The sequence below is a fragment of the Lutjanus erythropterus genome, chromosome 9, assembly GCF_056507025.1.
Source record: "Lutjanus erythropterus isolate fLutEry1 chromosome 9, fLutEry1.hap2, whole genome shotgun sequence".
Lineage (NCBI taxonomy): Eukaryota > Metazoa > Chordata > Actinopteri > Lutjaniformes > Lutjanidae > Lutjanus > Lutjanus erythropterus.
The window spans coordinates 17,528,368-17,554,080 of NC_139325.1; the positions used below are offsets into that span (position 1 = coordinate 17,528,368).

The 25,713-nt window shown below is 38.2% G+C and overlaps 1 protein-coding gene across 1 annotated transcript; it reads left to right on the plus strand.

The window, feature by feature from the left end:
• Positions 1-4,296: 4,296 nt before the first annotated feature.
• Positions 4,297-18,416, plus strand: mboat1 (membrane bound O-acyltransferase domain containing 1). The gene is made up of 13 exons (XM_084725643.1): positions 4,297-4,572; positions 4,908-5,053; positions 5,314-5,391; positions 8,601-8,696; positions 12,095-12,150; positions 12,420-12,474; positions 13,631-13,823; positions 15,050-15,242; positions 15,365-15,468; positions 15,622-15,686; positions 15,799-15,931; positions 16,049-16,200; positions 17,481-18,416. Exons 1-13 carry the CDS (start codon positions 4,483-4,485, stop codon positions 17,662-17,664), a joined length of 1,545 nt encoding a protein of 514 aa, XP_084581769.1. The 5' UTR covers positions 4,297-4,482; the 3' UTR covers positions 17,665-18,416.
• The last annotated feature ends 7,297 nt before the right edge of the window (positions 18,417-25,713 follow it).

Below are 25,713 nucleotides of genomic sequence, written 5' to 3' on the forward strand. Positions count from 1 at the left end.
TAAACAAGTACATTTACTCAAGAACTATACTTTCGTACAAATTTGAGCTACCTAAATAATTTTCTATTTATGCAACTTTTTACTTGTATTCCATCACATTTCCAAAGGGAATATTGTACTTTTTACTCCACTACATTTTTCTGGCAGCTTTAGTTTCTAGTTACTTTTCAGATGACATTTTTTCACACTTTTCCTTTTCGGTGAAAATATCCAAATGCAGAGATTTTGAATGTTAGTGATAAACTATGGGATAAGTATCCCTTCATTGCTTGAGAAAATTCATCTCCTTCTTAAGATAAATAAACTATTTAAAACTCATCTTGGATTAGCTGGAAAATGTATTGTCAAAAAAGTGAAACCAGGGCCGTTTTTCTGATCTAATGTAACATTTACTTTTTATAGATGTGGTTCGAACGGGACACAAACGCTATTAATGCAGCAGAAATGTTAATCCAAAAACATAATATAAAATAGTAAAACACTGAGGGGCTGTTTACTGTTTAATGGTAGTAGTAGTATTTTCACAATGTGGTAGTACTGGCAAGTGAGTTAAGAACCTGAATACTCCATTACTGTACAAATACTGGCAGTATCTACAGTCTAAACATTTATGTATCTTTACCAGTAATTATGTACATTCAGTGGTGGAATTCAACTAAGTACATTTATTCAAGTACTGTGCTTAAGTAGAATTCTGATGTATTTGTACTTAACTTGAGTACTTCCATTTTATGGTTCTCTATACTTCTACTCCACTACTTTTCAGAGGGAAATATTGTACTTTTTACTGTGTTGCACATATTTAATAACTATAGATCTCACAAAGAAAATATGTATTCAGATAAAAATAAAATCTGATGTGTGTTTATAAATGAACCAGAGGAAGTCACGCAGTAGAGTGCAGATCCTACTGCCATGCCACCACAACTGCCAAATTTAACCAGCAGAGATGAAGTCATGAAATGTTGGTGGAGAAGTTCCACCAACATTAACATGACCTCCACACACAAGATTTCAAGCTGAAGCAGTTGCTGATCACTTGTGACCCCTAGAGGAAGAAAAGTGAAATGTCAGCTGTCAATGGTCGTATACAACAGAGCGGTCAAAAAACAGAGTTACTGCCTCGCAGCTGTATGCCTCCACCAACCACTTAATTTGCAATTTACATTCATGTCTGTCCAGACTCATATAATGTATCTAGTGAAGACTTTGAAGGAATTTAATGTGGAACTTCCCACTAAATTCACCAGTAAATAAAAGGTATTAAGTGTATTTTTTGGCAAAATGGAAGTTATCATTACACATGTGATTCCAGTGAATAATTTTCAGTGAGAAACATGCTGTTTTCACTTAAAGACTATTTTTACAGAGAAGGACAGAAGACCGAAAGAAAGCTGAACAATATGATGTTGTAGTGAAATTGACCTTTGACCTTTTGGATATAAAAAGTGGAATATCCCTGGTTTAGAGAATATAAAACTGTTTCAAAAAAGGAGCCAAAGCAATTGAGAAAATATGTCAATAATAGCTATGTATTGCTCAGTTTATTTTAAACATAGATCTAATATGCATACAAGCTTAATTTGGGTAATGTGGGACATAGGGCTGGGCGATATGGCCTAAAATTTATATTGCATTATAATTTGAAGCATATGCGGTAACAATATATATTGCAATATATTATTTTTTTCTGTATATTTGCAGCAGAATAAACACACTTCAAAATGGTATAGAATGTCATTTTAAGAGCATTTGTTGTGCAAAACTACAAAACCTTTCAAGTAAGTGAAGTGATCGCCGCACAGTGCATGCCGGTTAGATTTGTGTCCGACTTGATCCCGATATGCTCTGATGTCATGCACACGTTGGCAACAGTAAGCTCACAAGATCGAGCTGGCTCTGCTGGTGTCTGACGGGCGCCCGACCTCGCCACGATGTAAGTTTGTGGGCGTGGCTTGGTGTGGCATTTTGATGTCTTGCCGTGAAACATGAAATTGCTATCACTTTAGTATAAACGATCCGATAAACGATAAACAATGTTTGACAACAGTCGTGCCCTGAACACATCTCCGCAACTATATTTCGCAATGCTCTTCCAAGCAGGTTGACCTTATCCAGCTAAAATCTTGTCAGAAAAGCCTTAAGACCTCGCTAATTATATATTGTTAAGATGTTGACGTATCGTCAAACGGCGTTGCCACGATGGCACGGCAAATGTCGATGTTTTGACAAAACACAGGAAGTTGCACTAACTTCTGTTTATTTGGTCGAATATCCCTGAAACTTCACATATTCAATAGTAGTCCAGGCCTGAACATATGATATGGGTTTTGTCGATGTGAGTGGTCAAATGTTGAAGGTCGTGGCTGTGGTGTGGAATTTTGATGCCTTGCCATGAAACACGAAATTGCTATAACTTTGGTATAAATAATCCAATCTGCTCCAAGCTTGATTTATTTGATAACAGTCCCACCCTGAACTCATCCACATGATAATATTCCGCGATAGCCATAGCGCCACCCTCTGGTAAAACGAAATGACGTTTTAGATTTTGATGTGTTCCTCCAAGCAGGTTGACCATTTCCAACTCAAATCTGGTCAGAAATGCCTTAAGACTTTGGTAATGTTTTTTTTTTTTTTTGTGAAGATCTTGACGTATTGTCAAACCATGCCATGACAGCACAACGAAGGTCGATGTTTCGCCAAAACACAGGAAGTTGCATTAACTTCCGTTTACTTGGTTGAATCTGCCCAAGACTTCTCATATTCAATAGAGCCTTAACATATGATATGAGTTTTGTCAGTGGGTGTGGCCAAATGGCTTGGTCATGCCCTTTAATGTGTAGACCTGCTGACATGTTTCACTGACATGAACAAAAATCAGTATGCACATGTATTAAGATCAGTCACACAAAAAAGTCTCTTGGACTTATATGCAAAACCCAACAGGAAGTCAGCCATTTTAAATTTCTTGGTCAATTCTGGCATTTTATAAAGAACATATTTTAACTAACTCCTCCAACAGAAATAATCTGATTGACTTGCAGCCATAATCAGAGTATGCACAGCTGTATGACTCACAGACACTCATTCAGAGAACATTCAGCATTAATTTGAACTCTGATTAATATGAAACAGCCAAACAAAAACACTTGAAAATGTTTTTTTTTTGTTTTTTTTTGTAATTCAATGCATTGATGGAATAAATTAAAAAAGAGCATTCAGTCCTTTCACAGATTACCTTTATTTTGTCTACAACACACATTAATTAATTAATTTAAAAATCAATTTAGATGTCATATGTAAACTTTAAGAAAGCAAGAGTTGTCACAAAGTGACTGTTTCTTTAATTATTTCTTCTTTAATTCTATAATTTCACTGGACATGTTACCACAGACCATCAAAGATGATTACTACAGTCTTTGAATTACCTAGAGTTTCTCAGTTTTTTTCTCTACCAAGGTCTCCTGACCAGACAGAAAGTGTACGGATCCCCTCATGTCCTTTCCTTGGAATAATTGTATATAGTCTTTGTTTTTAAATTTCCTTTTAGTTATGTGAAAGAACAACACAAGAGAAGCACTTATCTCTGACACCAGAGCCATGTGGAGAGAGAGGAAGATTTATATTTATTAAAAGTAATATATTGGTAGATTGGAAATTAATCTATGAACTATTTTAGATTTTAAATTCAAGGTGCTATTTATATTCCACCGTGAAACATTTAAAATAAAAAATTAAATACATATATAAATGAATAAATATTTGTTTTATATCATAATATCAGAAACTTTTCCCAGACCTCCTTGTAAGATGCGGCAGACTTCTATGCCATGAACCACTGGAAACACCTTGGCTATTTAGACACCGTTTGTTCATATTCTCTTGAGCAGTTTAATGAGTATTTTCTGTCACAAAGAGTTCCGAACAAAACACTCATTTTAACCAGGGGCGGGGGAAATAGCCACGATCCAACTTGTCATCTTACTTATGTTGAGCCAAGCTTGAAAGAGAGCCTGAATAACACCGGAAGCAAGGTGAAGTTTCTCTTTAAATTTAATATTCACTCACGTTTCAGTTCACCTGTTATGGTGTAAGGGCTGCGAGTAGATTGTGGGGGGAAACAAGACTGTGTAGAACAGAGTTTGTTTGTTTGTTTGTTTTTACAGACAGGTCTGGTTGCAGTTCTAATGAAACCAATTAAGCACACTCGCCTACCCGGCTTTTATTTTGGTAGCACTGACCGGAAACGCCATTCATTCTCTTTCTGCCTGTGTCAGACTTGACGAGTACAGAGACCGAAGAGGAGCAGGAGCGAGTTTGTACACCAGGTCTGTCACACTGTGGACTGGTTTGACTTGTCACGGGGCCTTTCCGGCAAACAATGTATTGCAGTCACAGAAAATAGTGAATAGTTGGGTAAAGAAGAAAAAAAAAGACAACTGGGAAGACCGAGGCGTCGCCACAGAAAAACTACGTAGGATGGGCGAGCGGTCGGACACTGCGTTTAATACCACTGGATCCAAGTGGCTGCTGCCTGTCAGTGAATACTTGGGCTTTCCTCTGGATCAGGTAGGACTATCTGCCCATGAATAGTCGCAGTTTATTAACAGCTTTTCACATCCTAAAGGACCTTATGAATGGTACTCTGTGTAATGAAGTGTGTTAATTAACGTTTCACTTGTTAGAGAGACGTTCACTGGTCCATGAACGGTGATCGACGCCCACATTGCAGTTCATAAATGTGATGGTGTAGGTTAGAGGCTTTCTGTGTATTTTTTCCCCTCGATTTCCCGTTAAAATCGCATCAGAAACCCTGGATTATCAGTGTTTTTGTCAGATGTCCAAAAAAGCAGATATTTTGTTGAATATCCTTGCGCATCCTGATCACTGTCTCTCCCACGCAGGTGAATTTTCTGGCGTGTCAGTTGTTTGCCTTGGCTGCTGCCTTCTGGTTTCGTCTCTACCTCAGTCCTAGCCATGCCAATCCCCTGGTCAGGCACGCTGTGGCCACTCTCCTTGGCATCGCCTTTCTCATCTTCTGCTTTGGATGGTACTGCTTTACACAGCCAGAGACGCACTCACACACTACTCCATTCAATTTCTTTCATATGATGCTGCACCTCTTCATTTTTCCCTCGTAAAGTCAGTAACAAGCCTTGATTACGCACATGTCGTGAATGATAATATGTTAGTTGACCACTGAGTTCTCAAATATAAGTGATTGTCAGCAGCGCCTCAGGCTTATAATTATAGGAATGCGATGAGGCTGTAGACAGTACATTTTCTAATACTGTGTGTATTTTTCTGCAGGTACTCGGCTCACATCCTGACAGTGGTGGTTGCAAGCTACATGATCACTGCTCAAGGTGACATCAACAATGTACACAGGTAAGTGTTGGTCTTCTTACTTTAAAGGAAAATCCATGCAGAAGTCTGGGATAAAGCCATGAAGACAAAATGTTGGATTGTAAAACAGTTTATGAATGTTGTCACATGTTATCGCACTAAAATGTGTTGGAATTTGTTACATTTGAAGATATCAAATTAGGGTTGCAACTAACAAAAAAATCATGAATTTTCATTGTTTAATAATCTCTTGATTCCTTGATTAATTGATTACTGGTTTGGTCCATAAAATGGTAAGAAATATTGATCACTCTCTCCCAAATCTAAGGTGACACAACTCTAAACAGTTACTTGATTAGCAAAATAGTTGGTGATTAATTTAATACTTGGCAGCTAATTGAATATGTGACTAATTGTGGGAGTCAAAATTTATTGGTGTATGCAATAAGTCAGTTCTATTAAAGTGTGAACAGCTGTTATTTTATACTTCTTCCCATTGTAACCACATGGCAACCTCACTGGTTTGGTTATAGACAAACAAAATCCTGTTGTATTGCATAATCAATAAGTTGCTACAGGTGTTTCTAGACCAGGCTGAACTGTCTGTCTGTCATCATTGCCGAGAGACAGGTGACCTGTCAGACAAGATCAGCCCAGAAACTATTTACGTCATAGCTGTTCATCTGGCAGATTTCTAGGTCTAGATAATGGGTGTGATATTGATAACTTATTTGTTATTGTAAGGCAGTTCTTAATATTTAAATCTGAAAAACAAACATTTCTTGCTGCTCACACCTTTGAAACTGCCCATTCATTTTCTCCCACCCACACATTCCACCACATACTGCAGTGTGATGCACCCCACCCCATTTTCTTTCTATTAAAATGTAGCCTGAACTGAAATACTGTTGAAAGAAAAAAGGTGAAACACGTCAGGTGAAAGGCAGCCCGACATGCCAGCCAGACCAGTCGGTTAGATCCATGCAGACAGTCAGCCTGTGTGTGTGTGTGTGTGTGTGTGTGTGTGTGTGTGTGTGTGTGTGTGTGTGTGTTTGTGTGTGTGTGTGTGTGTGTGTGTGTGTGTGTGTTTCTGTTAATTTTTAAATACCTATTTCTCTCTCTCTCTTGCCATGTGTATTTGTGTAGCTTTGTGAATGTACATAAATAGTACTTCACATTTGGTTGTGTGTGTGTGTGTGTGTGATGGCTTGAAACAACTTGGCTCAAGTGGTCATAGTAGTTTTTTTCTTTTTATGAATGGTACAGCATGAATGAGGTGGGGTTGGGGTTTCTCAGGTATTCACCAGTAAAGAGATTACCTGCAGGGACAGGAAGATAAAACCGGTATTGTTCTGTAAGTGTGGTTCAAAACACAGTTTAAACTGTGTCACAAGTTAAACATACATACCACATTACACACCTCTGTCACAGGGAGCGAGGAGGTAACTGTGAATGAATCAAGACCAACACGGGACACTCTAGTAGTGCACACACACAATCTTTCTGCAGTGTTATAATGTAAATATTTGTGACTTTGAAGCGTTTGCTGTGGTGTTCCATGTTTCTTTGACCCACTATACGTATAACCATTCATTTGATAATCAGCGTGAATCAGATGTTTAGTAATTTTATCTTTGATTAGGTCATTTCATGTTCATGGTGTCCAGTAGCAGCACATCTCACCTTGAGATTGTTGTCTAATTCACCTGCATGTTGTCGCTGACATGTATAACATAAGTCCTTAATATCACTGGCAACAAATAAATGAGAGTCTAAGTTTCCATTAACAGTTTGCAAGTGCTCATCAGCAAGGTCTCAGCCACTGCAAATGATAAATAATATTGTTTTGATTAAGGTATTTCTAAGGAAAATTGACTGGGGCTGGGTGATATAACAAATTTATCATAAATAATGTTCATTTTCTATTTGATTTCTGTTGAATTTTAACTACTTTGTTATGAATTTAAAGCTACTATGAGGAGTTTTTAAGTAATTAGGCTAAGAGTCTCAGTTTATTACTGATGTCTCTGTATGACCTACATAACCAAACAAGACCATCCACGAGAGGATTAGCTATTTTTATATAGTTATTAATGAGCTGTACATTAGCTGGTTAAAAAGAAGCAGATGAGTTCATGTTATTTTTCACATTTTCACACACTTTTGTCCACAGAGGTGTCAAAAATCAACAAAATACAAAAGTTCCTTGTAGTAGCTTTAACCACCGTACATTGAGTTTAACCACTTTATTGATCAAGGCACGTGGGTAATAGACTTAATAGCTCACCTGTTGTTTTTATTAACAATTTCTTCTCCGTCTGCACTCATTTTCACACTCCATGATCTTTCTGTTTCTGTACATGTCAATGCTGCAACTGAACAACATACCTCTTAAATGATTGGCTGTTTGTGTGTCACTCATTTCTTATGGGCTTTCATGGCAGTTTGCACTTATTTTTCTATTGGTATTGATGAAGTGTCTATTGCTGATACATATCTCTATTGCTCTATTGCCCATGCCTAAATTGAAAACATTTCAGTAACAAGTATGAAATTCTTAGCGTCCTACTTTTGAAAGAAATTGTTACTTGATCAGATACAGTGGACATCCACGAACTGAGCCAAGCTAATCTGCATGCAGACACATGAGAAAGGCATCCATGTGGTTGTTGCGATCCAAGTACAGATGAAACTGTATGAAATTTTTAGATCACAGTTATAGAGACCAAAATTATCACGGTTATCAGTATTATGGAAGTGTTCTTGGTACATGTTGGGAATGTTCAAAAAGTACTGATCCACTTGCTGAAATCATTTCACCAAGTTTAATATTGAAAAACTTCTCAATGATTTGAAATGACATCATGTCCATATGTCCATCTTTCCATCATGCACCTGCGTCTGTATGATATTAATGATAATTATAAAATGTTATTGTGTGGATTTTTAGCGTGAAACTGCTCAGCTTCAAGTCAAGCTCATCTGCATGCAGACACGTAACAAATGAAATGTATGTGGTTGCCGCAATGTGCTACAAATTCCATAATAATCCATAATCTTTTGACTCATAGTTTTATCAGCGTAAAAAGAGCACATAATGCATTTCTTATCAACCACGACATGAACAACTGATAAGTAATTGATTAAGATGTGGCAGCCCAACTTGGAAATATCTACATGTATTTTATGTATCACAAGAATATCTTTATATCTTTTATCTGATTTGGCTTTGTTCATTTCTCCACATACAGGTATTCCATGGTGACAGCGATGGGCTACTTGACAGCATGTCAAGTGAGCAGAGTGTTCATCTTTAACTATGGGATACTGTCCACAGACTTCTCCGGGTAAGGAAAAACTTAATCACTTGGTCGTCTCACCTCTTTTCCGCCCTCTTTGCCACACCTCCTTGGTGACAGCATATTAGTCATTTCAGTCTTTGAGCAGTTCTAATGTTATCAGTTAGTGTTTTCAAACGGTGTCATGGCTGCTTACACAGTCTCCAGTGCCACGGCCCTGTGTAAACACAACAAAACTGATTAAAAAGCAGCAGTGTGGATTGTTCACGGTTGACACTGCCCAGCCAGGTAGAGTTAAGGTTACTCACCGCCACCTGGCAACTGTGACTTTGTTGCGTTAGAAACGAGGCTGCTTCTAAAGGAGTATTACTTGAAGGGTTTCTTTTCATCCCAGCATTACACATAGAGTCGATGAGGATCATAGGAAATTTGTAAAAGAACAACTTAAAGCAGGAGCGGGAAGTGGGCAGTGACTTAAGATTGCATCATAAAAATCAAATATAAACCCTGCCACAGCCATAACTGCAACTTGATTCCAATACCTACACATTGATGGCATGCACTTGCTTTGTTTAAGAAGATTATGATTTTGTTAACATACTAGGGGCCTCACAATGTCAATATTAAAACAAAAAATGATCAGAATGAGATTTCAATTTCAGATTTTCATCAAAAGCAGAATTGGTGATTTAATTTTTTTTTCCTCCACCTACATGAGGCGTCCGGCATGTGTCAGAAGTAAAAAACACTTCAGAGACCGGCAGTTATATTCCATTTGACACCAGACAGTCTTTTTAAAGAAGAATTTTTCTAACAATTGCAAAAAAAAGGTCTAAATTGAGAGTCAAACTCGTGGATTTGGAGGATCGTGACACCCCTATAACACTGGGCAGCAGTAGCCCAGTCTGTAAGGACTTGGCTTGGTTCAGTGCCAGTTCAAGTCCCCCATGGACCAAAGTAGAGTAGAGTGTGGACTGGTAGCTGGAGAGGAGCCGCTTCACCTCCTGGGCACTGCCGAACTACCGAACCACTAATCGCTCGGGGCACCTGATTATATGTACGTGTGCAGCCCCCTCGCTCTGACACCTCTCTCAGATGCATGTCTAGAGGTCCTGTCTGTGCATGTGTGTGTATTTCGGGCCTGTGTATGTATGTACAAAAATTAATGAGTGAAAAGAATGTAATTTCCCCTCGGGGATTAATAAAGTATGACTTCTTCTAACATACTGGTTGCCCTGTAGTGAGAGCTGGACTTCCCAGGATTCACAAAAAAAACAAACAAATATTTAGTTAAACGTGAAGCTTCACACACGTGTTTTGTTGGGAAACTGCCTGTGGTGGCACCATTCCTGGCAGATAAAGTGGGCGATGGTGTTTTCTGTGTGCAGTTGTTCTTTTAAAAGGTGACAGCTGACTTTGGTGGCTCCTGTATTCAGCTGCTTCTTTGCCCAGTTCTGCTGTGGATGAATTTTCTGGCAGCCTCACTTGTGCTCCGCGTGACTTTGGTGATGAGCAGCCAGGCCTGTGAGTCAGCCTTTGGTAGGGTCGTATATTGAATTAGAGACCCAGCTTTCAGACTGGACAGATGCATGTTTGTGAATTAAACAGATGGGGTTCATATGTTTGAATACTTACACTTAATGAAGTAATTCAGTGCCAAAGGAAATACTTACATAACTACAGCTAAGGTTCTTTGACTCAGTGGGCTTATTTTCATTTATCTTGGTAATCAGCTGTTTTTTACTGTTGTGTTGTCCTCATTATCACCTTGATGAATTGTGTTGCTCTGCCCGTTGGATGATGCCAAGCACAGTTAATCTTGTCTCTAAAGTCTGCGTGCTATTCTCCAATTTGTCAATGAGCGTTTCCATAAGCTGATCTTTTCTGAATTTGGCAGAAAGGCAACAGAACTGAAACTGAACTGGGTCAAAATCTTGTGCACGCTGCCAACTTCAGAGTCTACACGGAAAAACAGAGTCTGTAGGCTACAGTGGTGGAGCACTGCACACCCTGAAAATGTTTCTCTGAAGCCAACTGCCAACTCTCATCGAGCTGGCACTGCCAGCCGCTCAGCCAGCCCCTCTCTGCCTCGTTTTTCCATGCAGTGCACACAATGCAGCCCACTCACACACAGGAACCCGTGTGAGTGTGTGTGTGTGAGAGAGATGTAGTTTATGTGTGCCTTTGTGCACACACACTCACATTCTTGGGACAGAGAGGTCTCTATCTGTGAATGAACCCAGGAGAGGGGGTGTGAAACTAGGCTGTTCAGACTTTACTGTACAAGACCTCTGTCATCTCACTCCCTACTAGCTGAACCAGAATTTAAACAGTGTAAAGGAATGTAACCCAAATATGAGTTATTGTAAAGATATGTTCATCTGGTTACTGGATACATGTACTGTTTATGTATTCTTCTGTATAATATATGTTGTCCTGGATGACAGTGTCTGTTGTGTAAGTTATTTCATTTTATTGTTGAAAAACCTGCAGTATTTGATGGTTGAAGCCTTGTTACTAACACTGTTTTATTGTTATGCACTGTGAGCTTGACAAGATGAAGATCAGGTCGTACTGGTTTCAAAGAGACACAATGATTAAGTGAAACTTTGGGATTTGAATGAATTGCATTGGATAAGAAGTGACCTAACTTGACACGTCAGGAAAAGAATGAAGTGATTCACGGGTGGGAAATAAATTCTGTAGCCTCCTCAGATGGAGGCTCAGTAGGCATTTGCTTGGGACGTGCTTTGTTTCAAGTCATAGAATAAATGACTGAGAAGAACATCCTACTGCTGATCAGACAAACATGCTACTTGCTGAGCTGCCAGTCGTCTCTGACTCTTGAGTTTCAAAACATTTCCATGTTCACTGTTCACTGTACTAGAAAATTTGTCAGCGTTGCCCACCTGCATCAGGCTGGCATGGTGAGGCTAAAAACACCAGATCCAAATCCATGATTTGATTTGGCTTTTGATTTTTAAGATAATGAGCTGATCAAAACTTTTTTTTTATCTTCACAGATATGCCATTGTTAGACTATAGAGTCTTGATTTCTAAAGATCAATATATCATTTGATTTTATGCCTTGACAACTGTTGTTTACATTTTTAAATTATTTTTTAAAAAGTGTTTGTATGCTTTAGTACAGTCTGTATGGTGTCAAGTGTGATATACAGCGGTAAGCTACACTGTGTTGTCTTTGAGGTGTTTTTTTCTTTGTGTTGGACACCATAACTAGGTGAGGGTGTTGAAAATAAATACTGGGAGAGTTGCAGATTCTGCCTTTTGACTTGATTATTGAAATTGAAAGCTCATTTTCAATCGATTTTCGATATAATATTGATAATATCTCCATGAAGTCAGTGTAGACTATATCATCTTTTTTCTTTAAACATCCACAGTTGAATTAAACAATGAAATCATTTTTTATTTTTTCTGCTCAGGCCTTTGATGATAGTAACCCAGAAGATCACCACACTGGCCTTCCAGATCCATGATGGTAAAGCAGAGGAGAATGCACACACACTTTTATCCACACAGACGTAAGCCTTTAATAGTGGAGGCAGTATGCTCTCACAATTACTTAACATTTAGAATAGACCTTTTTCACAACAGATGTTTTGACAGTGAGCCAGCATTCACAAATCCAAGACCCTGAAACTGAGTCAGCTAAATGGAATTCAACCATTATTCATTGTTGTATTTGGTAAAAACAGCCAAAATGAAAGTTTCCAAAGGTTAGTGATGACATCATCCCTTATTTTTCAGGTATGTGTAAGAAACCTGAACAGCTGACCCCGGAGCAGAAGCTTCTGGCTATAAAGTAAGTTCTTTACTGTGTGAGAAACATAATAATTTTTGTACAGCAGTAATTATATGTTGCAGTGTGAAACATCAGGGGATAAGTTTGTCAGACAAAGGTCAGAGCGCTGTGCTCTGTGAAAATCAAGAAACTGGAGGTCTCTGACGTGATTCCTCTTCTATTTTTAACCTGATTTTCTTTTAACCCTGACCTTTGAGATGTGTACTCTATACTTACTATGTAGGAGTGATATGTATCTAGATGTCCCTTCAAAGCAAGCAAGGTTGCATCTGATATAACACCTTATTTAAAGAATAAATAACTGTTTCTTTTCCTTTAGCCACGAAGGACAATGACAAGGAGATGCAATCATGGTGAATAGCTTATTCATGTAAAAAGCATGCTGGGAACTTAGACAAGAGGAATCATTTTGCATGGAAAGTATTACATGTTTATGCATGTGAATAATGACGATAAAATCACATTCATCGCTGCACCGTGCATGCAAAATAGATTTTAGATAAATGTATCCAAAAAAAAGATCAAAACAGAAATTTGGTTTACATGCGACAGCTCGCTTTTAGATTCCTGTGCTCCCTGTAGGTTTGGATGATGACTTAGATTTTATTCAGTCTGATAATTCTGATTGAGATTTTACTTATTCAATAATGTCAATTCTTTGTTTTCAGAAATTAGGAAGTGAATTGAAAAGCAGATTTCTTTATGATTTCCTGGTTCTTCGGTATTTGGAGCGAGTTATCAGCTCATGATATCCAGTTCTGTAAAATGTGACATAACTGCTGTAATCAAAGCACCAAAGGAAAAAAAGTCAAAAGCTTATTTATAACATTTGGGTTGTTTGGCTATGAAATTGAGAAAAAAGTCCCCTTTTGTCAATCACAGAATGTTTGCTTTTAGTTTTTTTATTTTTTATTTTTTATTTTTATTTTATTTTATAATGTTTCATCTGCCAAGCAAATACACAGGTATACAGGATCTCTTTTTCATTTTTTTTTATTTGAAATAAATGGCATGCTTTTCTCACATTTCCACCCACTTCAGATGAAAATACAAAGTAACACTGATTCATTTCACTTGAAGTGATCATTGTTATCATACTGAATAAAGGGGTTCTCTGTTTCGTTTCCAGTTATTTCTCTTTATGTTCTCTCTGTAGTGTGAAGCCTTCTCTCATCGAGTACCTGAGCTACAATCTGAACTTCATGAGTATCTTGGTGGGGCCGTGCAGTAACTATAAAGACTACATAGACTTCATAGAGGGCAGACATATCAGCAGGAGGCTCAGGCAGCACTCTGGGACATGTAATGGACAGAACGGCTATGATAAGATGCCGGATCCGTCACCTCTGGTAAGTTCATGAGTGTATGTCTGGTTGCCACTCCTTTTTCTCATTGTACTTAATGAAACGGCATTACCTGTGATTGTAGAGGGGGTGGTTTTTTAATCTGTTTATTCTAGGTTTCGTTTCCCTATTAGCTTTGTTTTTTATTTACTGAGAATTTTCCAGTTGTTTCAGGAATTGTATGGTGAGACAGAGCACACCGTCTCTGCTTCTTCACCCTGTATTATGTGAAGATGGCACCAGTTTGATGTCAAACTTTGTTTGCTGTCTGAAACTTGAAATGAACTCACAATAAAGCAGTAACAGAGGCAGTGATGATAATAGACACTTCATAGCTGGTAGCCAGAAAGTAGACATGTGGCTCACTTACACTAGCCTTCTCTTGGCCTAATAGGATTTGGGCATCCAGAGTTGTACACAGATCCAATCTGTTCCAACCACTAGGAACCAATTCCACAGTAAACAAAGATGGTGAATGGGTAGCATCTGTCTGGATGGCATGGAGGACCGAGCTAGTTAGCTAACCTGCAAACTCTACAGTTACTGTGGGTTTGCGTTCTTCCTACTTCGAACCCTTTCAAAGTCTCATTCATGTCGATTTACACATCACCTTCAACTGGTTATTCACATCCTACCATTATAAAGTCTCATTTCAGACTTTGGCTATCAGACAAATGTAGTGATTAATTTCAGTAATGTCAATATGTCAATAAATGTACTTATTCACAAGAGTGTGCCTATATTTTCATATATGATGATAAGTTTTATTGCAAAGGTGGCTTTAAATTTAATCAAACAGTAACATTAAAGAACTTAAAAAGTTCATTGTTTGAAAAGAAAAAAACGTTGATGAATGGTGATGAATGCAAAAACATCCTCACAAAACGCATCATTCTACCATTAATGGATTTTTAATTCAGCTTAGTTTCAACTTACTACATTTTCATATATGGCAGTAAATATACCCATTAACATATTAAATATCCTAAATCAAAGAAACTGACATAAATGCTCCATCAACCACAGAGGTTTTATGTAGTGCCACCAACAGCAGTGTTTTTGCTTGTAGTCCTACTGCTGTCATTGTGTCAGTCTCGGTTCTAAATATAACTTGTGTCCTCTGGTCCCAACTGGACCTGATTCTGCAGTGACTTGGACTGTCCAGTGGTCTTCATGTCCACTTGTAATGTGTGTTTCCATCACTGCTCAGCAGTCATCTGGTTTCCCTGCAGAGCGCTGTCTGTCAGAAGCTGCTGGTCTGCTGCGGCTGTATGCTGTTCTTCCTCACTGTGACTCGGTCCCTGCCGATAACCTACAATGTGGACCCACACTTTGTCAGCCATGCCCCCTTCCTCACTAGGCTCACCTACGCATTCTTCTCCATACAAGCAGCGAGGCCCAAATTCTACTTTGCCTGGACACTAGGTAAACAGTGTGTGTGTTTTAGTTATAGTAACTAATTATTAGCTCTTAATATGATGGGAACATAACTTGCATTGTTATTGCTATTGAAGTCATGTGATTTTTTTTTCCTTTTGTCCTGTCAGCTGATGCAGTCAACAACGCTGCAGGTTATGGTTTCTTAGGGATGGATGAAAATGGAAAGCCATCTTGGGACCTCGTTCGCAATCTCAACATCTTGGGGATTGAGGTACCTTCAGTGTTTCACATGACTCAAAAACAGAACATGGCCTCTGTGCTCTGTTAAATTTCATTCACAATTCAAATTCTGGCAGCGACTTACAGATTGGAGCACACAGTCACCGTTGAAGAGGATGTTGTTATTTGTTGATGTGTTTTTCAGACTGCAACCAGCTTCAAGACATTTATCGACAACTGGAATATTCGAACAGGAATTTGGCTGAAAGCGTAAGTGCTGCAAATAGGAAGTTCATTACTCAGGCACGCAGTCAGAAAACATCAGTTTGGCTTTCCATCTCACAAACTCTTTGAATATGTCTTATTCCTCTCATTATCTCAGGGTGTGTTATGACCGAGCCCCCAAGCACAGGTTGGCATTTACTTTTATCCTGTCTGCCCTGTGGCACGGTGTTTATCCAGGGTACTATTTCACCTTCATCACCGCCATCCCTATCACCATCGCCGCACGAGCTGTGAGTACTCTACCACCTCTGGAAATTCATATTAATACTTCAGTGTACAACTGGGTGGAAAATGAACAGTCTACAAATGGGTCAGTCAGTCAATGTTCATATGTCTCCACCCACCAGATACGAAAGTCTGTTCGCCACTACTTCCTGGGCTCCAGAGCTTTGAAGCGGGGTTACGACGTCATAACGTGGGCAGCGACCCAGCTGGCCATCTGCTACACTGTCATGCCTTTTCTACTTCTTGCAGTAGAGCCCACTTTGGTTTATTACAGGTATGCAATACTCACATTTAGTACTCATAAATCCTGGAGAAAGAGTCAAATATTAACACTTAACCCCATGTCCAGTTCACGCTTTCCACATTTTTGTGGTCATGTGGGTCCACGTGGTGCACATTTTGTTATCTGCCCCCTGCAACTGCATGTCACCCAAAAGTTGTGACTGCACAGACAGTATGCTCTACAAGCAAGTACTGGTGATACTTCTCCTCATTGATGCACCTGCTCTCTTACACCAGTCTTCCCCATCTTTGATACTTTGCACGCGCCATTTTCTTTTTTGATATTTTCTTGTTTGGCTAAATACATTAAACAAAGGAGCTCTTCTTCTTGCTGTTGCGAGGTGGTTCTAGTGTACGTATAAAGAATGCATGCACAGGCACAGACCTCCAGTTGTCATATGCCAAAATATGCATCCATATCGACGATTCAATAAAACCTTTACTGTACATGAGGAGGGAGAAATTGAGTTGTGGTTGTGAGATGTGAGTATCAGGACATCTGAAAACAAATTTTCATTACTGTTTCTAATTTGTATGGAACAGTTTTAAATATTTGTGGCACCCGGTGGTCATGAGTTTGCGGTTTGTAAGTCTGCTCCTGGGACATTTGTACTGTTTATGGTATTGACACAAATTCGTCTGTAGTGTTCAGTTTAAGGAAGTGATTTTGATGATCAACACAACAAACTGTGAAACTGTGATTATTATCATTATTGATTATTCTGATTATTTTCTCAATTAATTAATGAGTCATTTTGGATATAATATGTCAGAAACAGATGAAAATGCCCATAGCAAATTCCTAAAGCCCAAGATGACGTCTTCAAATGTCTTGTTTCACCAACCAATAGTCTTAATACATTTTAGACACTGGAACCAGAGAGTCTTGGCATCAGAAAATAATATAATTATGGCATTATCAAAATAATCTGTTGAGTTGAATTTTCTGTTTATCTACTAATCATTACAACTCTAGTACAAATATATTTGCAGGTGTTTAGTGGCCTATAGATAGTTTATTAAGAACCACAATAGCAGCTGTGCCCTTTCTACTGACTGATAAGATGTATTGGAGGAAAAGTGGAGTTGAACACAAGTATTCTCCTTTTCTTAAAAAGCACTTTAAAAAAATATTCCACGTTTCAGATTTGAACATGATTTAACAACTCAGTCATATTTTCCTGCTGATCAATCAATCGTCATTTCCCCTCACAGTATATTAATAATGAAGTTACAAAAGTTACATAATGATTTTCCTCCTTTCTTTCCCAGGTCTATGTACTTCCACGTGCACATCATTAGCATTCTGGCTGCAATCGCCCTGCATCAGAAACACAAACCCAGGGAACTCTCTGCCTCCACTAAAACCTTTTTCTCCACCTCCTCCCCCCTCTCGTCTTCGTGCTCAGCCGAGTGCCAGCCTGTTCACTCCAACAACAATGACAAAGTAGACTGAAAACACTCTCTTCACCTTATTTTACCAGGCTCTCAGTCCATGGTGTTATCTCAAAGACAAGTGAATATCCCTAAAGGAGTAATCAGCCAACTGAAAATGGGAAAACATTGTGTTATTTATTTTTTGGGACAAGTAAAAAGTTAGAACAAAAACTTTGATGGTACAATACAATGCAGGATTTTTACCCGTGGCACTGGATGTACATGGGGAGAGATTTTCTGCCACATTGTAAGATTAAGACTTTACATGAAACACAAACTCAGCAGGCAGACTAGCTGAGGGAACATCTCTGGTACTGCCACCGTCAGCACCACTAGGACGTTGGCCTTCCTCCACCTGCCCCCTCTCTCCTCCACTGCTCCCCCTCCGTGCCCGTCTCAACACCAGCCTGCTGCTCCAGCAACAATGCAACAGTGTGATGAGAGAAAGGAGGGTCGCTTCTGTCCTGTCCTCTATCTGCCGACCGGTGGAATGTAAGCCAGCGCAGTGGGAGAGCGGCTCATAAACGGGGCACAAATACCAGGACACACACATGCACACAAACTCACGCATAAACAGACAAGACACTAACAAATATGCACCTACTCTCTCTTAGACACACTCATACTCACAATCTGATGGCATACAAAGGCCGCCCTTGTGTGGCCACAACAAAAGAGCATACCAAGAGGAGAGGGAGCCTGGTTTGTGTGTGTGTGTGTGTGTGTGTGTGTGTGTGTGTGTGTGTGTGAGTGAGTGAGTGAGTGAGAGAGAGAGAGAGAGAGAGTGTGTGTGTGTGTGTGTGTGTGTGTGTGTTATCATGAAAAACTGTGGACCATGTCGGTATATCTCCCGCTGTTAGTTTGTGCCGGCTTGGTGGAAAGACACTTGAAACACCAATTAGACCATGCAGCTCTCAAACTGTCCAGTGAAACTATTACTAATGAAGTCTTTTAAGGCAGGATGGCAGCTCCTCCTGGTGAGGAGACTTGACTGTTCTGTAGAACAAGTAAACACTTTATTATAGTCTCTGTGGATAATCATGGGCTTTAGCTACGCCCCTGTAAACAAAGGAAAGGCTAACAAATAGTTAAAAAAAATATACATCGTGTGACATTACAGCAACAAGTTCCTGCTTTTGTTGTTTTTCATTGCAGACTTGTAACAAATGATGAAATGGTGCAGTATGAGCACACATTGATGCTAAGGGATTAGAGCAAAAGTGTATGATTTCCATTAATTTAATGGGTGTAGCCCACTTTCCCTAAGAAATTAGTTTTTGTGGTGAAGCAGTAGGGAAATTTCTTAAAGGGTAACTTCTATGTTTTTTAACCTGGACATAATTTTCCCATGTTTTTGCATCTAAGTGACTTATGCAGACAACAGTTTTTGAAATTGGTCCAGTATCGAGGGAGACTGTAGCAGCCAGCAAAACATGCTATGGTCCTGCACATCATTGAAGTATGTCCACTGAAAGTGCTTGTTTTGTCACCGACAGGCTCAGGTTGTTATTTTCACAATATAATTGAATGTATCACTACAGAGATAGCACCTGTTAAAGAATAACAAAAACATTTTGTTTAACCAAAAAAATTATTTTATGCTCTCGCCAAACTAACCAGACTATGTGCAGAAATAGTAATTTTATCCTTGTAAAACACAGTTCGTTCAAAGTTGAGAGAAACAAAATAGAACTCACCACCACATATTGGCTCATCTGTCTACTGTTCTGACAATCACCAACTCAGATTTGGGCAACAATAAAACCTAATTCAACGAATTAGATGTGAAAATATTTTAGCTGTGCACACCATTTCTCCCCACTATATTGATAGTGATATTTTCTCAACTAAAGCAGTGAATGAAGGGTTTATTTTCACCAAACCAGAGTCACTGATTGTTGGAACAGTGGAAAGATGAGCCAAGATGTTTGTCTTTGTCAGAATAAATGGTAAATGAAAATGACAATAAAATTATTATTTTTATAAACAGACTCTTGTGGGTTTGGTGAGAGAAAACATATCTCACTCTTAAAAAAAAGGTCCATCTCTGTAGGGATCCTTTCTGTAATGTTGTCAGACACTTGAGCTTCTCGTGGAAAAAACAAGTACTTTTAATGGATGTCCTCGAAGGGGCCGCAATTAACATTAGGATCGGCTGCAGCACTCTCCCTCAGTACTGGACCAATTTTAAGCATTGTCATTGCTCATTAGTCACTTACAAACAAAAACATGGGAAAATAGGGTCCAGGTTGAATTCCCCCCTTCAATGTGCTAGTATTTACCATGTAAACGGTGCTGGATACCTGATTTCATGGTATAGAATAACTGAACAAAAAGCTGTGGTAACACTGAGAGGAAATATATTTGAAGTTTCTGTTTTTGGGAGGAGACCATTGCACACTCCAAATGTATTTCTTCTCAGTAGAGGCAGGGTGCTTTGTGCGCCCTGTGGTTCTTTGTGAGAAAGAACACATTTGAAAACCATTGGTTTACCAGAACTTATCAGCAGCTGCAGCTGGTTGATTTAACAGAGACATCTGCTGGTTGTTTGTACTGTCTGAACTCTACTGAACTAAGTAATGAAGGTAAGCCAGCTGGGACTGACTGAAAAAGTCACACTGCAGTATCTCCCAATGCAACTGCATAGCAACCCTGAGCAGAAAGAATAATTTTCCACTGATATTATAATATCTCACAAAAATTCACTATTTCTCCTTTTCGCTAGCTTTTATTTTTGCACAATCAGAGTTGATGAATCAGAAGGTGATGCACATGATTACAGACGAGTTAACAGTGAAAACAAAAATGTACATTCACATTTTAAAATTATAATTTTTTTTTTTTTAGTTCTTGGATAAGAAGTCATCACTCATGAAAGGTTTGGGAGCACTGGGAGTTTTAAAGATGGCACAATGACTTGGTTGTTAATGGTTCAATTTGTTGCAGGCTAGCTAGGTTAGTTTTCAGCTCTATATATGAATTGGTTATATGAGGTTCACTAACAATGCTAACGAGTTACAATGCAATAATTTGTTTTGGTAATGTAACAGTGCCTTGTCGAGAAAAATGTCCCTTTAAATGCATTTATGGGTTGCAAAATGATACTGCAGTTTCTTTTGGGATTGCAAGTTAACAACATGTTTATCTGTTTAATCACGTTGGAAACAATCTTAATGCATGTTAATACCTGCTCTGGAATTTTTTTCACAAATCAAACAGACAATACACTAACATTTGGTCAATGTAATAGTAAGAAAACAAAGATGCAAAGATAGAAACAGTACAAAACCAAGACAGGACAAATACTACAAACCAAAAGCAGGACCCAAGACTACGAACATAAAATGAATTAATGTATAATTATCCTGCTTTTGAATTTAATCTCAGCCTGTTGAGCACTGGAAAATCTGGTCTTTTAGACTTCTAACTTTCTAATTATGTAAAGCCTCAGAGTACAGCCTGTTTAGACAAGAGAAAAAAATCAGAGCATGTACACGTTTTCCGGCGGCATAGAAATGACACTTAACTTTTCAAACAAGAACCCAGTTCAAAGACGGTGTTGTTATGAGGCGAGGAAGGGATTTACACTAATTAATAAATAAATTGAGCAGAGGAATTGTTAAAAAAGAAGCGGGGGTGTGCACATTAAGCTACATGTTCTGCCTTGGCTAATTAGAACAAATATATTTCTGACTAAATCTTTTAACTTGGGGTCACTTTGGAGAAAAGACAGATATTTAATGTTTGACGATTACTTCGATGTTTAACTGCACAGTAGTACCTCTCTTGGAGTTGATAATGTGTCAGCAGTGACTTACTGACTGCTCTGGGGACCTGTAGACTCAGCCATTCATTTGCAAGAGGCTCTTTTTGCAATTCTGAACATTTAGACCTAAAAAAAAAAAAAAAAAAAAAATGCTGGTGCTAAGTGCCGATGGTGATACAGTTAGTCCCCATGACAGCTTCTGTCCAAGGCTGACTGAACCCAATCTACTCAAGAGGTGCTGAAATATGAAAAGTGTGTCTGTGAGACAAAGCCCTTATTATTAACTAAAATTTGTTGTTTTTTGTCAATAACATGTTGCACTGTATGTCTGCATGTTGCTAATAGTGCAGGGAAATGAGCGATGAGTGGCACATATACAGTGTGAATGTGTTGTCAGAATGAGCAGCTATTTGAATGACTTAATACTGATTTTGAAGATATTTTTGTATGTGTTTTATGCAGATGTATGTGTGATCAAATTTACTGACTGTGAGTGTGTTTGTGTGATATTTTCTTATGACCCTATTGCTCCATTTTAGTATTGTTTGTATAGAGGAAAGAGTGAGTGGTATAAAAAATAATAAAGACAGTAAAACAAAATTTTATTTGTCAAAGTTTTAATTGTCTGGATGAGGAATTATAATCCATTATGAAGACAAACATGTAATTTATGGATTCAGATTTCGGTGATGTAAATATGAATTTAAATGCCTTTTAGGAGCAAGTAAAACTCTTTAATAATTCAAGGTGTTAGTGAGTCATATTTGCTTCCTATGTGTTACACTTGACTCTCCGTCTCAGTCACACCATCAAATCAAAGCCTCTCTATGCAACGCCTTTCCCAAGCTGTTAAATCTCTGATGATATTCTTAAAGTGCCTGCCACTCTGTCCCTTGTGTCACTTTTCTGTTCCCCTCTGAAACAGAGAGGCCTGTGTGTGTGTGTGTGTGTGTGTGTGTGTGTTTTTTGATCCAGCCTCAGCTCACAGACTAATGACAACCAAGGGGACAAAAGTAAAGAGGACGAGGATGACAACAAGCAACAACAAAAATACCTAAATCACTGTAGTGCTAGAGCATGTTCCATTGTAGATCTTTAGACAAAACAGTCTAGGACAATCTGTCAAATACAAAGTAAAAACAAAAGGTGGACAAATAATGGTTAAATAAATAATAGATATATGACCCTCAGCAGCAGAGTTGCTACAAACACCTGATCCTTCATACGTCTGTTTAGTTGAATGGTTGGCTTTTGGAGGTAAAGTAGAAATATTTGACATTATGTACAAGTCTTATTCCAAAAAAGTTATGACGCTGTGTAAAACCTAACAAACAACAGAATTCAATAATTTGCATATCGTTTTAGACTTAATACAAACTGATTAACTTTTTTGTTTTTGTAAATATACACTCATTCTGAATTTGATGCCTGCAATTCATAAAAGTTGGGACAGGGGCAACAAAAGACTCGAAAAGTCATAGAATGCTCAAAAACAACTGTGTGAAACACTTCACAGGTAAACAGCTTAATTTGTAACAGGTGACAGTATCATGATTGGGTAACAACTCATGTGTCAGTAAATATGCTGTCATTTTTTTGGCATCTGAAGGCGACCATGCAAGAAAAAACTTGGGAACCACTGAATCACATCAATGCTGCAAATTGTTCTAAAAAATCAACCATTGCAGGTTACTTGGAGCATTTTACCTAATTTAGAGTCTTTGTAGGCCTGTCGGATGAACGATTGATGTGAATGCGAATATAAGAGAAATAAAGACTTTAAAAAGATAAATTACTTTTGATATCAAATATAATGTGATCATGTAGAATGTGCTGGCCACATCAGGCCAGATGTTTGTAGCCAGGTGATAATAACTTAATGCAAACTGATCAAATCAAAAAACATCACACAGGAACAGGCTTTTTCTACTTTGAAGAATTTTGAATTTTTTTTCTCTGTATTATGTTGGTCCTAAGTCATCATTTTAATTCCTCTCTTCTTTTTACATATATACAGAGCACATACCGAATGTTTACTTTTGGAACAAAGAAAATGTAATTAGTTTAGCCATTCCAGAAAAGCAAAGCTTATTTTGTAGCACCATTTGTCACAAAACAAAGTCATCCGTACTCTCAAACCTAGATAAATGTGCAGCAAACACTCAACATCACAAGACGAAATAAGGTGTTTAACTCATTTTATCTGCAGATTTTTATCTCAGTGTTTTCAAATTGATTTACCCTCACTGCTAAAGGGAGAGAAATCACAAAATTTGCACAGTGGAGAATAGACCAAATGTATGTTGACATTTACTTATCACTGATAAAAAATTCTGACACTTTTAAGTTTGGACTTCAAGTTGAAGCTTCACTGTGGAAACTGTGCCACTGTCAGGCTTTGACAGCAGTCCAAAACTCGATGTGTAAACTCAAATCTCATGGTGGTCACGTTAAAACCCCGGCTTTATTGCTTAACTCTTGGAAAGTTGAAACTGGTCATTCCTCAATAAATACAGCAAAGGTACTGAGCACAGTGTAGATAAAACTACATACTGTGTACTGCAATGCCTCTGACACCTGTCTGTTCAAATTTCCAAGTAATAAAACTTTTCAAATTCCCTGAAGCTAAAACAGGTTCATACAAACACTGAGAGCAAAAAGAACCTCAGAGAAACTTCAAATGTCATCACCTTCATTTGTGTCAACAATAATAATATAAGCAGCCAGCAAATCAGCTCCTGTGACATATTATATTTCACATATCAAGGAGGAAGAGTAATTTAGATAATCATTTATTAGCTCAATTCAAGATAATGTATCACTTCTGAGGGCTTATGTAAACTGTGAATTGTAGTTCTGCTTTGATTTCCTCCAAGTTTAGTGAAGCAGTACAACATGAATGAAGGAAAAAAAGATAATAACCCCCAAATTACAGTATTTTGATGCTGAGATTATATTTTCTTACCATGACTGACTACGCACTAAATATAGTCTTAAAGCACTGAGACAGGCAATTTAATGCTTCGATGCATGGAGGTAATTGCTATTATTGGAAACTATTCCTATCATCACATTTTGCCCAACAAGCAGAGTTTTCTCATAACATTCAGTTCCATGTAGGATCGACCACACTCACTATCCAAACCTCCTCTCGCATTTTCCAGTTCACATCCCAGCAGAGGGCTCTGCACAAAAACACACAATCCTATTTGGAACTATCTATGTCCATTATTGATGGCCTAAAAAAAGAAACACGTCATACTTTGTGCTTTGTTACAGAGAGCCATAAAATATATATTTTACCACAGTAGTCAAAATCTCACCTCCAGTGAGTAATATCCTGCTGCAACACATAATTTTAGAACATATGTATTTGTTGTTTTTTTTTATTATTATTCTTACAAAGTAAACATGTACAATAGGGATTTTATTAGCAGTGCATGCAAGGTGGAAATCAAGCAATCAGATCAAAAATTCTAACTACATAAATATGTTCAGTTCTTTGTACATTTTCTTCATTCTATCATTGTTTATGTTCACTGTTACCCATATAATAAATAACTACAACAATCTTATACATGACAACTCTTCAGAGAATCTTTAGTAAGTTTAGTTATGGACTTGAACACAGAGCGACTGGTTGCAAATTTTGTCGAAAATATAGCCATAAAGGTGTTTTTGTGCTGACAAGTATCTTCTGTTCTTAACATTGTCCTTGAATATACAACACATGGTCACAAGTCTGAATATGGTAACAAAAATAAATACATTTTCTGCAAGGAAAATTTCAATCAACAGCATAAACAGTCTTCAGTTCTGCTGTGAGATGAGACACCTGCACCGAGCAGGTGATGAACAGAACTCTTCAAAAGATAAATGAGTTGACTTGGAAACATATGCTTTCTGTCTTTTTGTTTCTGGGTTGGCAGATGCAGCGGACGACTTAGTTTGCATTTCAAAATAAGAACACTGATTAGGAACAATAATCAAAGTGATAAATTATAGGCAGAGAAGCTTAGCAGCTGGACGTTGAGGGGTTTGAATACTAAACAGGGAAAGCAAATAGGTGATAGTTTATACACAGAAGTATGTGACAGTGTGAGGTGAACTAAACTGGAAGAAACTGACAACTTTCTCTGAATTTCAACCAGCGGAGGGCAGTAGAGCAGAGACAATGATATATCTATAGGTACAGGAAAAAACAGAGTTGTGCGTTAGTGCTGTTGTAAATGCAGTAACAGCTTTATCACAGACTGGAAACAGGTTAACAGAAACTGGAAAATTAACTTTTTGTCCACCAGC